We start from the raw sequence: 16,872 nt of genomic DNA on the forward strand, positions 1-16,872 counted from the left end.
CCAACTTTCCAGTGGCATAAAAAATTTATTTCTGGCACTGGTGCTTCACATGCAGGATCTTACAATAATTGCCAATTCCTTGGTCTCTCAGTACTTCTTGGCTTTATTGTTGTAATGACTATTGCAGGATTTTAGCCATTGTAACCTTCTCTTCAATCCCAGTGTGTGCAAAGGTTTTGAATAGCTTCTCTTGGTGTGCAGCAGGTTTTTTTTTAATGCACATTGAACTGTGTGGCACAGAAGCATATCCTTTAGAAGAATTCCCGCGGATTTACTAAGTGGACTGTGTCACTTCAGCCAGGACTGTCTTGGCAGCAGAACAATCTGTCTCGCATGCTCTCTGCATGAGAGGACTGTAATGCTGCTAAGACCCCTAACTTGTTGGCAGTCATTGAGTTCGGTGTTGCTGTAGCCAGGAGAGAGGAAAGGTCTTGCTTAAGTCCCTATTGTGCTGGCAAAATGGGCACCCAAAGGCTGTATTTTCATCACCATGCATGAATCGCACAATAACTCTAAACCAAACTGCGCCTTTCCTGTGCTTCACCGCTACCTATTGAGGCTGTCAAATGAAATCTAAAGTGTTTACTCTTGAGAAGCTGTTTGTTTGAATTCCGAGATTAGCCACCATTAAACATCAGAGTTATTTCTTGGAAACCATGCTCTTCTGAAGGAAAAACAGCTTTTGTTGTGTAACCAGAGCATTCTTGGGCCTGGCTACCCTGCAGAATTGATCATTCTTAAACAATGCCAGTTTAGTGGCATAGAGTGGCTCTTAAAGCACAGTTGCAGTCAGAAAAGTGGCTCTTTAAAAGGTATGCATTTTGTGAGAGTTTTATATGCCTCTCTTTCTCTAACACCAGATCTAACGTGCTCAATTTATTCGGCAAACAACACTTTTCCCTAATTTAGTCTATAAGGTGCCACAGGACTTCTTGTTACTTTGCCCGAACTAATAGCACTGCAAGCTGCATGTGGGACCTCGGAATCTACCTGGGCTGTTCCTGCATTTGAAAAGCTCACTTATAGGCAAGTGATGGATATTGATGGGCAACGTAGAGCAGAGTCTCCAGCTTCCTTTCCAAGAGCTGAGAGGGCTCTGCTAAGAGCAATAAAAATGATTGAGACAGATGTAACTTTCAGCCCCACAGGATGGCGCCCAGACTTACATTCAGTGTTTGCTTCTTTGACAGTAACTACATTTTTGAAGGCGTCTGTATTTCATCTAAAGATGATGCTACTGCCCAGACATCCCATTATAGCTCTGTATTTTCCTGTGTGTGGCTGTTGTCTTCATGTCTCTTGATGTTCTTCTTTTCTGTCTGTCTCTCCCCCCCACCGCTCCTCTTCCCAACTCCTTGCGTGCTCTCTCATTGTCTTGTTGCTGAAATGTGATGTGTTGCAGCTGCCCTTGTGGCCAAACTGAAAATGTATATAGTGGATGGTAAGTAACACCCTAAGCACTCGGTCTTTTAGTTTGTGTGGGCAGTCACTGTAACTAGTTGGCTACTTCGTCCCCTCTGAATTCGCTCTCCCATCTCCACGGATTGCAGCACTTGGAGTGGACTGCAGGGACTGATAAGTTGTAGGGAGGGTTATTGGCTCCCTGAGAGCACTGGGCAGGGACATCACCTCTTGGCCCACCCAGTTGCCTGTGACGGGCGCTCTGGATTCTGAGCCTTTTCAGCTCCTACTGTGGAACAGTAACATCTTCCTCTCTCTTCTGTTTTCCACTGAAGCCCCGGGGAACAATGCTGCCAGCCAATCCCGGGCCATGATCGCCGCGGCTGCCCGGCGCAGAGACTCCAGCCACAACGAGCTCTATTATGAAGAAGCAGACCATGACCGCAGAGTTAAAAAACGTCGAGCGAGGTAACGCTGTCTCTGTCACGCTCTTGCAACTGTTTGCCTGCCTGACTCAGTTTGGAGAAGGTCTCTCGCTGTATCCAGCCAGCGAGGTGGGTCCAATAAAAAAGGAGGAGAACTGGGCTGAGAGGCTTTTGATTAAGGGACTGAGTGATATAAATAAAGTGCCTTTTATTTAAAAAAAAAAAAAAAAAAAAAAAAGTATAGGAGGAAACAGACACCCAGCAGCAGCAATAGCACTGTGACAAGAAGGTCTCGCGGAAGTGGATGAGCAAAGGACGTGCGAATGTTCAGGATCAGCTAACAGAGCATTATGGCTTAGGGAAGGATCCAGTGCTTGACAAATCCGTAAGAGCTCCATGCATGAAATCCCATCATTTCCCCCAAGGGCTGTAACCATAGCGCTATCAGTGCCTCCTGGTCTGTGAAGGGAAAAATTCTCCCTCCTTCCCAAGTAGGCGAATGAAGGGTTTGATATGACAGTGCTGTGCTTTGGCTTACCAGCTGTAGGGGTATGGTCCAGCCGAACCAGTCTGGCAGAGGTAGGGGCATGATCCCGGAATAGCTTGATGCTGTGGCTGGAATGGTCCTCTGTTCAAACTAGTTCAGTACGTTGATTACGGGGTGTAACTGCTCTTCAGAATTAACAGCCAAGGGGCGCTAACCTGGGATGGCAGCTCCTCCGTGCGATTGTTTCAGGCAGGCCACCTGCAGCAGACCGAGTCCCTGAGCTGAGTCGCTCTTGGAAGGTTTCCATTGTGACCGGGGGACTGAACGAGTCGTCCTAACAGGCTGTTTAGAGTCAACAGTAAAAGCACAGAGACAGTCTCAGCCTCTGTGCTAGCTCAGCCTGGCGCCTGGCCAGGTTTTCTCCAGTCTCGCAGCAAAAAGGGAATCACTTGTCTTTGGGCTTGCACAGGTTTTCCTCTGTGTAATTTAGCATAAGAACGGCCATACCGGGTCAGACCCAAAGGTCCATACAGCCCATTATCCTGTCTGCCGCCAGGGGCCAGCAACAGATGTCCCAGAGGGAGTGAACCAAACAGGTAATGATCAAGTGATATCTCTCCTGCCATCCATCTCCAGCCACTGGCAAATAGGCTAGGGACACCATTCCTTACCCATCCTGGCTAATGGCCATTAATGGACCTAACCCTTTGAATTTGGTTCTGTTTCCTGTATTCACTGAGCTCAGCTGCTTACCTAGAGACAAACCATCATTTAGTGGAAGATGCAGCTTGCTGCTGTATACATGGTGAATCTTTCTAAAAATATCAAAATCTGACTAAAAAGAACTCTGAGGGCCACGTACTGCTCCCTGCTCATACTTGTCTTCAGCTTCCTGTGTCTCCAGTTTGTCTCTGGTACTTCTGTCCTCATGTGTGATCAGGCTGACAGTACTGCATCTCCTTGCTTCAATATCTAAAGGGTTTATATGCCAGGCATTGAAGAAAAGTTGTTATTACTGTCTTGGTTCCAGTCACTTAGCCCAACATGAAATGTGGATAATTTTGCATCCTAACAGTTTTTCTTTCACTGCACTACTCTCTTGTACTTGCTAAACCCAGTGAGGTTAGTTTTTGAATGTCCTCTGGCCTCTCTGTGTTGCTTTGCCGCAGTGTGGTCTGAGTTTGTTTGCACAGCTGTGCTGAAACAAGGATGGTTTGCATAGGATGCATTTTTGGCTGCCAGGGCTTTGAGCTAGGACAGGGAACCCAACGCCTGCCGGATGCGGGGCCCCTTGGGCAACCTGCCGGGGCTCTGATACCTACACCCCAGATTGTGTAAAAGAGACTGGAGTTCAGGTCATGAATACGGGGAGGTCTGTGGAGACAATGGGTCCCAGAGTATGAGTTTAACGTATGCTCAGTCCGCTACATTCAAACCTCTATAATCTACGTGAGAGCAGCTGTGGGCCAAAGTTATAACTGGAGGCAGGACTGTCTAGTGACCTGAGAGGAGGACTGGGGCCGGGAATGCTGGGGTTTCAATCCCGGCTTTGTCACTGGTGTGCTGGGTGATTTTCTGAGCAAGAAAAAGAGCTCCGGTTCACCTCTGCGTGCTTCTGTTACCCTCTCTGTGGAAGGAATTAAGTGACTTGTCTGACACGTCCAGTGCCAGAGCCTGACTCTGGCGCAATCTGTACCTACGCCCCAGACGCTTCCTCCCTCCCAGTGGTGAACCTGGCTCTCCCGTGTCTGTTTTTCAGGCTTATGGTTGCAGTGGAAGAGGCTTTCACTCACATTAAACGCCTCCAGGCAGAGGACCAGCAGAAGGCTCCGGGTGAAGTGATGGACCCCCGCGAGGCAGCCCAGGCCATTTTCCCATCCATGGCAAGGGCTCTGCAGAAATACCTTCGCACCACCCGGCAGCAGCACTACCACAGCATGGAGAGCATCCTGCAGCACCTGTCCTTCTGCATCACCAACAACATGACGCCCAAGGTAACGCTTGAGCACAGACAGCCAGAGAGCCGCAGGGGCAGCGTGTGTCTTGGGAAATGGGGGGACAGACAGACAGGGTGTCGTTGGTACATTTCAGTCCTTCGCTTATGACTTGGGTTTAGGTCTTATTGTGAACTGAGAGCCGCTGCCCCATCTCCCATCTGCCTTGTTACGCTGTGGTCTCCTCAGCTGTGAACAGTTCAGTGGGGTCAGCTTGGTTTGGAGCCCTGCTAGGAAAACACAGGTTGCTGTAGAAAGTGGCATAAGTAACTTGAGGAGGAGGTGGAAGGAATGGAGCAGTGATTCAGGAAGGACTCAATTTTACCACTGACAGCACTGATCCCAAAGGCAGCCTGTCGCCTTTGGATTGGATTTCTCACCCAGGAACAATGGTCGGCTGAAGACCCCCCGGCATTTTGTGCGTGGAAATGAATGGAAGGCATCAGTCTTCGTATCCTGGCCAGACCCCAGTTTGTTTGACGGCATTCTGTCTCCCGAATGAGTGTGCTTCACTTCCCACCTTAAGTTTCTGTGCAACCGTTAAACGATTGCTGCATTTGAGTGCTGGGGGAAGGGAGCCTTGTAACTAACTTGGTGCTTCACATATAGTCCACTCTGGGATGAAGGCCACCCAGGAATGCAAAAGCACTCGCTATCTGACCGGGAATTAATAACCATGTATAATAATAGCAGAGAAGGGCGGGCATTTAGGCTTTCCAGTGGGGGTCTCTTATGACCTACTGCCCTTTGAATCCCAGCGAGCAGTTGGCCTGATGATGTGTGTGGAAGCAGAACTTACTCCCTGAGTTTTCACTGGGAACTTTACAATACAGTATTTAGTTGAAGTGGGGCTTGTTCTTCCAGGTGTCTGAGGTAATATCTGCCAAGGACTGCGTGGGAGGTGGAGGCTGAAATCTCCTCCCGCCTGGATAAGGTTTCTCTTCTGGCCCAGGGTGGGGTTTATTGGCAGTGGGCTGTTTATGTTGCAGAGGGGAGGGAAATTGTCTTGCGCTTGTCCAAGCAGCTTCTTTCTGGAGGGGACCTCTGCTGGTCAGGGCTGGGCTGTCTGCCCTTTTGCCAGTGCTGGATATCTGTTTAAAAGGCAAGCTGGAGCTGTAACTTTGTGAACTGACTGAGATGGTGATAAAGCAAATCACTGGCTGTCACCTGCTTGTTCAGGGTCTGGACTAGGAAGTGGCAGGAGGAAGGGAAGGCTTACCAAGTGTGTTAGCTGAAACACTTCACTGCAGGAAATTCCTCTGTCCACAGGCCTAAGAAAGAGTGTCGAGAGACCTGAGTCATGGGGGGTGGAGTTCCCCTGACACCAATTCATTCCCCCCCTCTCTCTCTAGGCATTTCTGGAACGTTACATCAATCCGGGCCCAACCCTCCAGTATGACAGGGAGCGCTGGTTTGCCAAGCAATGGACGCTCATCAGTGAAGAAGCGGTCACAAGTGGATTAAAGGATGGTGGTGTTTTTGTTCTCAAGTGCTTGGACTTCAGCCTTGTAATCAATGTGAAGAAAATCCCCTTCATCAAGCTCTCGGAAGAGTTCATAGACCCCAAATCTCACAAGTTTGTCCTTCGCTTGCAATCTGAGACTTCGGTTTAGGGTGCGGGGCTGGTGATCTCTCTGTTTTGTGCTTTCTGGGTTTTGTTTCCCCAAGGCTGACTGAAACTGGCAGATGACAGACAGACCAGTCATATTTGACCATCTGCACTTTATTTGGAAGGAGGGTGGGGAGAAGCGGGTTGGGAAAGAAAGTATCTTAAAAAAGTGACCGGGCAACTTGGCTGAGTTAGCTCAGCCTTTAAGACAGACTATTCCTCCTTGCTTTCCAGGCGTACAGTAGACTGTGTGAACAAACATGGCCTTTCTGTTTCCTTTGGAACTCTGCCTTACAGTGATGGGTGTGTGAGAGAACCGATAGCTGTTTGTAAGCTAGGCTGTTTTGGGGTTGAAGAGGCTTTCTCCCCGCGAGGGCCGCTCTTCTCCAATTGCACTGGGCCCATACAAACTATGGGGTTACAGGGGGTGGGCTCTGCCATTGGTTTCCTTCAGTTGCTTGTGTTGCTCATGGTTGTATGGGCACGACTCATTTTGCAGCTGTTGGAATTATTCCCAGTTTACGTAAGGAGCCGTGAAGGGATTTTCTGCCTGACACGACTCTCCTCACCCCCCCACCCCTTGATCTCCAGTCCCTGCCTCACTGATTGGACTGCCCCATACTCACTCTCCTTTCTGTCCCCGCTAGCAACAGCTCCCCTGGGGGCAGTCGTGTTATCACCTCCTCCCCACCCTGCTCTCACTGTGTATTTGCACAAGGAGGGCATGGCTGGGTAAACGTTCTGCTGGCAGGGAAGGGGAGGCGGGAGTTTACCTAGCCCTAGCAGTCTGGTCCTGGACAAAGGGTACGTGCGCATGAATGTGGGTGTCGTGCTCTAGGGGCGCTTCAAGTGCATTTCGTAGGAGGGGGAACACTTAACCTCTGTCTCCACTGGGCCCACAGAGTGAATGAGCAGAAGGGCAGACCTTGGATGACACGTGGTTGAGTGCCATAGTTCTTCAAGATGATACATATAAATGCACTGCGGTATGTGTCTCTTCCCCTTCCCCCCACCACCTGCAGCTGAGAGAGACCAAACTGTGTCTGAACATTGCCATTGCTTTTGAAAATTTCTTGGCCGTTTTCCCCATGTGACAGTTCTCCTAGGTGTTAGTCATCAAGCGAGCCTGGAATTTGTCTGTTCTTGGAGGGAAGTTGCCGGGGGGTGCTTAGCTCTGCTGAGAACCTACTTTTTAAAGTGCTTTTTTTCCCCCCCAATAAGTGCAGCTCTATTCTTAAGGTTTTTAAAGAGGTTTGTTTGAAAGCTGGGCCTAAACAGCACCCCTGGCTCTGAACGCACTCCCTACCTTCTGAATTCAAGCAATGTTTGGGCCCAGGTCTCCGCTCCAGAGACAACACCTGCTTCGGTTGTGAGCTAAACCAAAACCTCACTCACTTCTAGGCCACCTTCAAACTCTGGGTGAGTTCACACCTGGATCTGAGGGGGGATTTCATGGCTTGGGTCTCTCGCAATGTCAACATCTTTGTTCTGCTTGTCTGGCTTTGTTACAGCCAGACGTTGAGCACGTTAAGGCAAGGTGCTTAAGCACGTGTATCGCTTTCAGCAGGTTCCACTGAAGGCTGTGCTGAACCCGGTCTAAAGTGGTGATTTTTCAAGCCATGGCCTATCTGGTCTGCTAGGCTCTTCCTGCTGGTCCTAGGTATTGAACAGGACCTTACTGCCTTTGTATTTACACATCGGTAATGATAACAAAGCAGCCAGATTGCATGGAAGGGTGGCGAGGGCGAAAGATGGTTGGTGGGATGTGGAGGGAGAAGGAGCTGTAGGAAGATCGCTCTGCCGCGTGTGATGTATGTAGAATGCCCCTGCCTCAGAGTGTGCACCCAGCTCTTTCAGTCAGGCTTTCCGGCAGTCTCTGGTGTTTATCAGTCATGGCCTTTGCTGCATTTTAGTTGTTTTAAAAGTGTTGGTTTTTGTACCAGTTTTTAAAAAGCCGTAGCATGTGTGACGCTTCACAGAGTGCATTGCTTTAACCTTTGGGTGCGACTGGGGAAGAGACTCCCTTGGGTTCTGAGGCACGGACTGTGCAGGTCATTGGATAAAGCTGGGATCAGAGCACTTGGCTGTCTGATTTCAAGCTCCATTGGCTAGGCCGTGTGAATTTAGAAGAAAATCACCTGGTAAGTATTTCCTTATCTTACGATTCCTCTCCAATCACCTCAGCACTGGAAGCTGTTGGACGGTCACTTTGCTCAGGAAACGTCTGTCTGTTTTTTAAATGCACATCAGGGTTTAATGCAAAACCAAATAGAAGCCGAGTGTGTTCACAGCAGCTGTGTAATTTACATGCTCAGTAAAGGGCCACCATTGCCATCTGCCACTGACAGAGATGCTGTCAGCACCCTTTTTTAAATGGAATTCCTTTATCTTTGTTCCTGCTAAGGCCCCAGAGGGTACACCCACATGAGGGTATGTCTACACAGCAGCCTTACTTTGAAATAAGCTCTTCTGGAAGAGCTGTTCTGGAATATCTTATTTGAAATAAGGCTGCTACACGCACAGTGCATTTTGAAACAGCATTTAGCTATTTCTAAATAGAGCGTCTACACACAATAGAGCCTATTTCAAAGTAAAGCTATTGGACACCCTATGGTTCATTTCAAAACAGGCTCTATTCCCTGTCTAAACAGCCCCTATTGCGAAATAACGATTTGGAGATAGGCGCTATTCCTCCTAGAACGAGCTTTACCAATTTCAAAATAATCCAACCGCTATTTCAAAACTATTTCCAAATAGCAGTTGCCTCGTGTAGACACTAGGGCTGTGGCTACCCTAGTCTCCACCTTTGGGAAGAGGTATGCTAATGAGCCACTTTGGCAGGTGCTAATGAGTTGCTTCCATGAATATGCAACACGTTGTTAGCATAATGGCGGCTGCACGTGTTTCAGAAGTGCCGCTTTCAAAGCGCACGCTGCCCGTGTAGACAGGGGCCTTTTGAAAGGACCCCAGGACTTCCAAAGCCCCTGCTTCCTATTTGGTTTGGGGAAGAAGGGGCTTTTGAAGTCCGGGGGGGGTCCTTTCAAAAGGCCCCATGTCTATGCACATGGCCACTATTATGCTAATGAGGTGCTGCATATTCATGTCAGTGCCTCATTAGCACCTGCCAGAGTGGCTTATTAGCATGCCCCTTCTGAAAGGTGGGGGCTAGCATAGCCATATCCTGGGTTAGTTATTTCAAAATAGTGGCTGTGATTTCAAAATAACTGTGCTGTGTAGGCATACTCTGGAAAAGAAAAGGTCATTTACTCTTTGCCATTTAACTTTCTGCCCTTGACAAAGGTTGGAAGGGAGAGAGTGCAAATGAGTGGTTGGATGGGGCAACTGGCTCTGAACTGAGGTGGGGCTCCTGAGTTCTAGTCCCTGCTTTGTCGTGGAATCGCGGTGAGATGTAGGCAGGTTACTTCACTACTCTGGGGCATCGTTCCCCCATTTGCAAAGGGAGGGACCAAGATGGTATCTACCTCACAGGAGTAGTGTTGTGAGGGTCAACCTAGCCTTTGCAAAGTCACTTGAGATTTGCTGTCAAGGTGCAAACTCCCTTCTGATAGAGACTCAAACAGTGAAACAAGTGCAACCAATTCCACTTGCTGTTTATAGTCTGTTAGTGGATGAGAATCGGGTGAGGGGGACAGTACCATGTGTTGGCATTTCCATTCCAGTCCTGGCTTTGCATTCATCCCAGGAAGTGCAGTGCAAAGAAGGCCTGCAGGATTGCTCTGAAGGGGTCTGTTTTCATTCCAACCCCCTTCCTCTCTTGTACACGGAAGTCTTAAAGAAACAGAAACCTACTTTACATTGAGTGAGAGTCCCAGCCTTTGACCAAAAGCTAAGTAAAAGAAGAGGTTTCTGTTGAACGCTGCAAGTGAAGCCTGAAGCCTGTCCTTAGGGAACTAGGTCTCCTTGTTGCACAGGGGCTAAGCCATCTCCTTGCTCTCTGCTGCTTTCCCTGCTCCCCACGGTGGAGCGTGGACTGCCAAAGACTTTATCTTATATCTTCGCCCTCAGTGAGGAGTTTGGGTGTCAACCCTAAAGCTGGGAGGGACCTAGCTGGACACCTCGCAGGTGAGTGCATGTGAAGTTGTTGGGACCAGTTTGAGATCCCTGGAGACTGGTGTTTGAGACTTCCAGAAAAGGCTCAACTTTTCTTCAGTGAAGTGGTGCGTGTGGTATTTGTAGGGTAGAGAGTGAAAATGCTGGAGTCCCTGGCCGCTTATGGGCACAAAAAGGTGGATGTTCATCACCTGACTTTGCTGTTCCATAACTAGGGCCGTGCTATGGAGAAAGGCCGTATGCACTGAGCAGCCCACCAGAAAACAGCTGAGGCACTGACTGCTGTTTTGTCACCATTGCCTGTGGGTTCGGCATGCGGCCTCTCTGCTCTGCAGGGTGAGGAAGGAATGGAAGTGGAAGGTTACCTGGAGCAGGGCGCTTGGCGGATAGTGCTCTACCATATGGCAGGGCAAAATGGAGCAGATGTGAGCCCCCACCAACCCGTGCTGCCTGGAGGCCAGCGTGTCTGCTGCTCCATCAATAGCAAAAGAAGTTGGTACTGGAGGACTTGGTGTCTGCTGGGAATCTCACTCCCCTGGAGATCAGGGGTGCGTGAGAAGAGTAGAGGCTGCAGGCAGAGTGAAAGGGTGGCACGACAGCCCTTGCAAAGCAGGGTCTGAGCTAGGGGCTCCTTGGCAGCAGCCCCGGTCCTTCCTCGCAGAGGAATAACGGAAGTCATTCATGTCTTTGCGTGGAGGCGCTGGAGAGAAATGTAAACCAGCCTTCAGCACTGCTGCCCAGGAGTACTTGTCCCCTGCCCCTCTCTGCTGGGCTCACTGCCCTTGATGTCCTACGTGCCAAGAACACCCACTCTTTTCCCTCAGTTGCTCCAGGCAAGGTGGGTATCACGGGGGCACAAGCTGCTGGGGGTCATGATGAGGCAGGATTCTTGGGTGGACCCCATCTTAATCCCAATCTTGCCTCCCACCTATAGGGAAGACTTCTTTTCCCTTCCTCCCCACTGCTGTGGACTCTACCAAAAATGCTATAAAATCCTAACATGCCCCATTTCTTAAAAGCTGGCAATTCCATTTAGCCCAGAGACTGCGCTAAAGTCTTGTGGGTGTGAGTTATTTAAACAATCACAAAAAAGCCTGAAGGAGCAAGAACTTATTTTCCCTACTTTGTTGCAGGTGTATTCAAGTCAATGAAGCTAAGGTAGCTATCCTATTCAAAAAGCCAGCAAATCTGTCCTAACTTCCTAAAAAGAACAAATAAAACTGACCACAGGCCCTGGGGAGAACAGTGTTTTCGCTCCAGATTTTATCTTCAAAGTATTCTTGGAAGATTTCAATCTGCCACCCAAAAGACCCTTAGATCAATCGGAAAAGAATGTGCAAATAGCTCTTCTCATGTTCAGCTTGTATTTGTATGTGCTGTCCCATTGTAGGCGTGTGTGTTATTCCTGTCTCCTGCCTGGAGCCGGGGCAGTGGTTCTGTGATGTCCGATAAGACTGTATGGAGAGAGAAGCATACTTGGGACTGAATCAAAAACACTGCTGTAAGGGGGCTGGAGGCTGCAAGAAACAGTAGGGGGACAGCAGTGAAAGCAGGCAATGTGATGGGTATGCTGATACTTTCACCTCCTGTTTGCTAGCTGAGACTCCATCAAAGATGGTGACCAAAAGTTACCATCTGGCAGGTGTTCGGTAACCTGTGTGACTTCAGTGTTGATCTCTTTGGTTCCTCTTGGGCCAGGTCTTTACAGCACCATGACTGCCGCTAGTATTAACTGTCCCCTTTCCCAGAGAGGTCTTAGAGACAGGGTTTCCACCCCACGTGGCAGGGCAGCATGTAGGGGAAGTGTTGTGCCTGTGCCACTCGTGCCTGGCCTGCCCATAGAGGACCTAATTCTCAAGGATGGTTGATTTGGCACCTTTTCACCAGCACTAATCAATTCACTTGGGAGCCACACATGTTCACATTGCTGTGGTTCTCTGCCTGCACGGGGACCTATCTGTGAAGGGTTCTTACACTCCTCTGTGCCTGTATCTTGTAACAAATACAACCTTACTGTGTACTGGGGGCAGGATTGCCTGGCCCCGGCACACTTCTTTTGATCACTGTGTAATGTACAGCCCGACCCTTTTTTCTACACCAACTGCGTATCACAAGGTGGGTTCTTTTGCAGCGCTCTAATGAGTAAGACGGTCAGCAGCCTCGCGCTGCACCTGTGACTTTTAACCACAATGCTGCGCGGTCTGAAATGAACTCCGAAATCAGTTTTCTGTTTTGGCTTTTTCCCCCAGTTGTGAACTTGAGTAGCAAATTCCTGGTGTCTGTGATGTCAATGCGCTGTGTGTCTCGCCGAGTGACTTGTGCTGTTCCAAGCTGGGTTCTCGTAAGTTATAGCTGGACGGTTTGGGGTTTGAACCGAAACATAAAACCGTTTTACACTTTGCGTATTTTGTACAGTAAAATTCTGAAAATAAACCGAAACCAGAAATTCTGAGCTCCTCTTCTTCCTTTTGTTGTTCCAGCCTGGGAGACGCCTTCCCCCTCTGAGTGTCCTTTACCCCTTGAGAGGGGTAACTCTAAACAAACGACATAGTCTTATTGAGGCTAAACCTACCATCGTGCCCACTGCTGTATCCTAGGCCTCTTCAGGCCATCCTGCCAAGATGGGGGTGTGCTCATTTATCACTCTTGAAAAAAGGGATGGCAGGAAGTTGTGCTGAATGCCTTGAAGCTGAAATCGTGGAAGGAAATATAGGAGGAGGGGCTGGAGCTGACTGGCAGCGGGAGAAAGGAGTTAGAATCCAATGGGTACAGCCACCTGCTCTCTCATTTACTTTTAGCTCATACCACCCTGCACACAACCAAATCATGGAGCTGTTCTGCCAACTCCTGGGAGTCCATTAAAGCTGGACACTGAGGGGGAACCCAGGGAGCATCCGGAGCACCAGTTCTTGGGCATGCCCTGGGTTTCTGAAGAATTCAAACCTGGTGAGATTCAAATAAACACGGCTCTCGAGCACTTTTTCCAGCCAGAAAGGACAAGGGCTTTGTTACCGCCCCTCTGTTTACAACACCCAGCTTGCAAAGACTCAACTCCGAGTGGGGCAACAGATGCAAGTGAGGGACCAGCCCTCCAGCGCCTCTTGTTGCCAGCTCCACTGGTGCAGTTTTGTTGCAGACTGTGGGAAATATAGCCTGCAGCGGTCTCACAGGCAATGGGGCCAATGCGTTTGGTCTCACAGCTTTTCCTGCATTCCGTGCCCCCTCCACTGTCCAAGTACTTGCCAGGTTGCCGTCAGCAGTGCCTGAGAAATGGTTGGAAAAATCCACAGGATGCTGCCGTGCTATGAAAAATACAGTGCGACCGTAGCAGAGATAAGAGCAGTTAATGGATAAACACGAGCCCGGAGAGCCTCAAAAGGGGATTTCTCCTTCTGGGATTACCAAACTCGGCTGCAAAGCATTGATTTCAAAGCATCAGGAAACAGGAAGGGTGGGGGGGAGCACTTGGCACTGCTCACGCACCTCTCCGTCAGCACTTCCTGATCCTTCCCCTTTGATGGGCTGTGTGCCCTTGTTCTCTAGCGCCCTTGTGCTGCCCAGCACCGGGAGTTGCCTAAGGAGCACCACCCTGGAACACAGGAGAGCTGCAAGAGACAGTAGGGGGACAGCAGTGAAATATGCATTAGAGATGCAAGCTGCTCCAAGAAGTAATAAATCTCAAACTTACCCACTGGTGCTTCAGGCCCTGCTCTTAGTGCCCTGAGCAGAGTTGCCAGACTGGATCAATCCCACTGTCCAGCCACTATCCTGTCTCTGCTAGTGGCTAGCAGCAGGTGTTTGGGGAAGGGGTGAGACCCCTCCACAGCAGGCTGAGGCGGGATAACCTACCACTCATGTGAGGTCTCAGCCTCGTGGAAGCCCTAGGCATGTCACTTGGCCATGCTCCTCACCCTCCTGGCTCAAAGAGGGAGAGGTGGTGGAAGGAGCTGGCTTGACTTAGAGGTCCCTGCTCTGACTGGCCCCCACCTGGCTTACTCCCAGGTCTGGATCGAAAGGGGAAGCCGTGAGTGAAGAAAGCAATTAGCTCAGCAGAAGTATGGAACTGAGGCTGCAGCTCCCGGTCAGCCAAACTAGTGTCAGTCTGGAGAATTGTTCTGGAGAGTGTGTGGGGGGGGTCCCATTACTGACGTGTATGTGAGAGGGGTCCCATTGCTGGCGCACACGTGTGTGTGTGAGGGGTCCCATTGCTCCCTAGGGAGAAAGGTTGTGTGTGGCCATGGCCCACCTATTTTACATAAACTGGGTGAAGAGCAAGCAGTCCTGTAGCACCTTAGAGACTAACAAATTCATTAGGTCCTGAGCTTTCAAGGGTGAGACCCACTTCCTCAGATGACTGGAGCAGACCAGGGGTGAGAAAAGTGGGGGTCGGACATGTGTGTGAAATTTCATAAAGTGGACACAGCACAATCAGCTACTGGGTCCCAGGCTCATCCATCTCATTAAAAATGCTGAAATGTGCCTGTTTTTATGTACATGTGTACACATTTCTATACCGATTAGTCAAGTTTTTGCATTCTCCAGACTTAGTTTCTTACACGTCCCGAAAGGGGCTCTTTTCCAGATGAACATAACCGGATTTCTGTCAGTTTGGATTATATTAGACTGGTTGGAAGGGCTGCTAAGGGCCGGGATGAAAAGTGGGGTCTGCTATAAAAAGTTTGCTCACCCCTGGAGTAGACAGCTAGAATCCAGGGTTTATATAATGGTGGTGGGGGTGGGGAGGTGGGAGCGGAAAGAGGTCATCCATTGGCACTTGGACAGGAAGATGATGTCTCTCTCTGCGAGTTTCTGGGCTGCAATATTGTCGTAAGTAAGTCATTCTCCTAGGATAGGGTAGTTTTTGCTAAATGCACTTGCACCCCTAGAATTTGCAGGGTGTGCCGATTGAACCGTAGCAGAACTTTTGCTGCAGAGGAAGCACGCGGCTCTCGGTCAACGTTATGTGCACTCAGCGCACGCCTCGCTTCACGTGTCCTTGTTTTGTGTCTGTCACTTTAGTAATACCAGTAGGAAAAAACTGCACAGACCGAAACCAGCAGAATCTGGCAGCCCTGCGGGGATGGACAACAGCAGACAAAATGTCTAGTGTGTCACACACACAACCCCAATGGGCAGCAGGTCTCCCACCACTGGTGTATGATGTGAATGCTCTGAAGTACTGCAAGGAGCAGTGGTGCAATCGCATGGCTTCTGCATGTGTCCTTCTGCCTTGTGTCTGAAGTTAACAGCTTGGTGTTTTCTGTTGGCAAAACACCTCCTGTTGGCTGGGTAAGGGGTTTTCAAAGGGTTTCAAAGCTACAGAACTGACCCTCCGGCTTATGTTACTTCCCTTTATTGCTGGTTGCTGGGCCACTCACTCAACCTGGCTCCAGAATCCAAGCCAACAGCTGGTTTTCTCTGGACAGTGTAGGAAGTAGAGCCAAAGCTCAGGGCCTGTCTGTCACAGGCATGTGTGTGGCTGAATATTTGGGCCCTGAAGCACAGGAAAAGGTGGTGCACCTTGGGGAATAAGATCCTCTGCAGCATAGCTATGTCACACGTGTATGCAGGAAAGGCAGGCATGCTGGGATCGGCCAGCTGAGCTCCTAGGATTGGTGTTGAAAGATTGATCTGAGTTTATCTTGGACTAGGAAGGCACTGGGTTCAGGTTACAGCCCTTCCCAGTATAGACAGACACGTGTGCGTGTGTGTGTTTCCCCTCGCCATGCACCCATCCCCATACACACACCCCTTAGTCTGCTACACACCATGGGAGGGGAAGGATGGCGTGTGTGTGTGTGTGTGTGTGTGTGTGTTAAGCCATGGAGTGAGCCTGCCAGCTCAGACCACGAGCAAGAACCAGGTGAGTATCTTAGGCTACATCTACACTACGAAGTTATTTTGAGATAATAGCCAATATTTTGAAATAATTTTGCAAACATCTACACTATGCACGCACTATTTTGAAATAAATTTGAAATAGTGGGTGTGTTATTTTGAAATCAGTAACCCTCATTGCAGGTGGACTAATGCCTATTTCGAAATAGCTATTTCAAAATAGGTGCTCTTTAAGACACAGAATAGCGCTATTTCAAAATAAGCCATAATGGCGTCCAACTGCACTATTTTGAAATGGTGCTCTGGGTCTGGAAATTCTATTTAGAAATAGCTAGGTGCTATTCAAAATGCATTTAGTGTGTAGCTGTGTTATTTCAAAAACAAGATATTTTGAAATAGCTAATCTCTTAACTTTGAAATATGTCTGTCGTGTAGCCATAGTCTCAGAGACAGAATGCACAGTGCCACCTCAAAACCCTGCTCCACTTATCTGATGACCCAACTCCACTAAGGTCATCTCAGATGCATCAGAAGCAGATTGGAAAAAGAAGAAAAAAAAAGGCCCTTTCATAACACATTTTGGGGGGAAATGCCCTTTTTGTCTACTGCTTCTGACTTGACTGACTGAAGGGCTGAAGTGTGAGTTCTTAGGAACAGAAGTTGTTGCTTGTTCTTGTGCCTGGCATGGAGATCAGCCAGATACTGTGACCCTGAATTACCTTTATTTTAGTTTAAGGGAAATAATAAAACAAACAAAAAAAAAAAAAGTCAAGTCAGCCAGAGAGAACTCTGTCTGTCTTTCCCATGACCCACTGCAGCATCTCCAGCTCAGAGCACATCTACCTTACAAACTTTTGCCAACACAAGTGACGTTGGCTTAAAGCTATCACAGTTTGTCCATTGCTTGGGTATGAACCTTCTTGGCTTCTTACATTGACCATGTGTGTCTAACACTGCACTGTGCAGTGCACCAAGGGTAGGTCTTCAGCTCACCAACATCCAGCGCACTGTGTTTTGGGGTGTTTTGGCAATGCATGCTGGGGTGGA

At 49.1% G+C, this 16,872-nt stretch overlaps 1 protein-coding gene across 5 annotated transcripts in view; it reads left to right on the top strand.

Moving 5' to 3' along the window:
* Positions 1-12,795, top strand: part of VANGL1 (VANGL planar cell polarity protein 1) — a 64,531-nt gene extending 51,736 nt beyond the window's left edge. For all 5 annotated transcript variants that reach the window (XM_075000552.1, XM_075000554.1, XM_075000551.1 and 2 more), the window contains 3 exons: positions 1,737-1,869; positions 4,073-4,307; positions 5,660-12,795. In XM_075000552.1, the coding sequence (XP_074856653.1) occupies positions 1,737-1,869; positions 4,073-4,307; positions 5,660-5,920 (629 nt within the window). In that variant the 3' untranslated portion in view covers positions 5,921-12,795. The remainder of the gene's footprint in view (positions 1-1,736; positions 1,870-4,072; positions 4,308-5,659) is intronic.
* Positions 12,796-16,872: the final 4,077 nt, after the last annotated feature.

Source organism: Carettochelys insculpta, chromosome 1 (assembly GCF_033958435.1).
Source record: "Carettochelys insculpta isolate YL-2023 chromosome 1, ASM3395843v1, whole genome shotgun sequence".
In the NCBI taxonomy this organism is placed as follows: Eukaryota; Metazoa; Chordata; order Testudines; family Carettochelyidae; genus Carettochelys; species Carettochelys insculpta.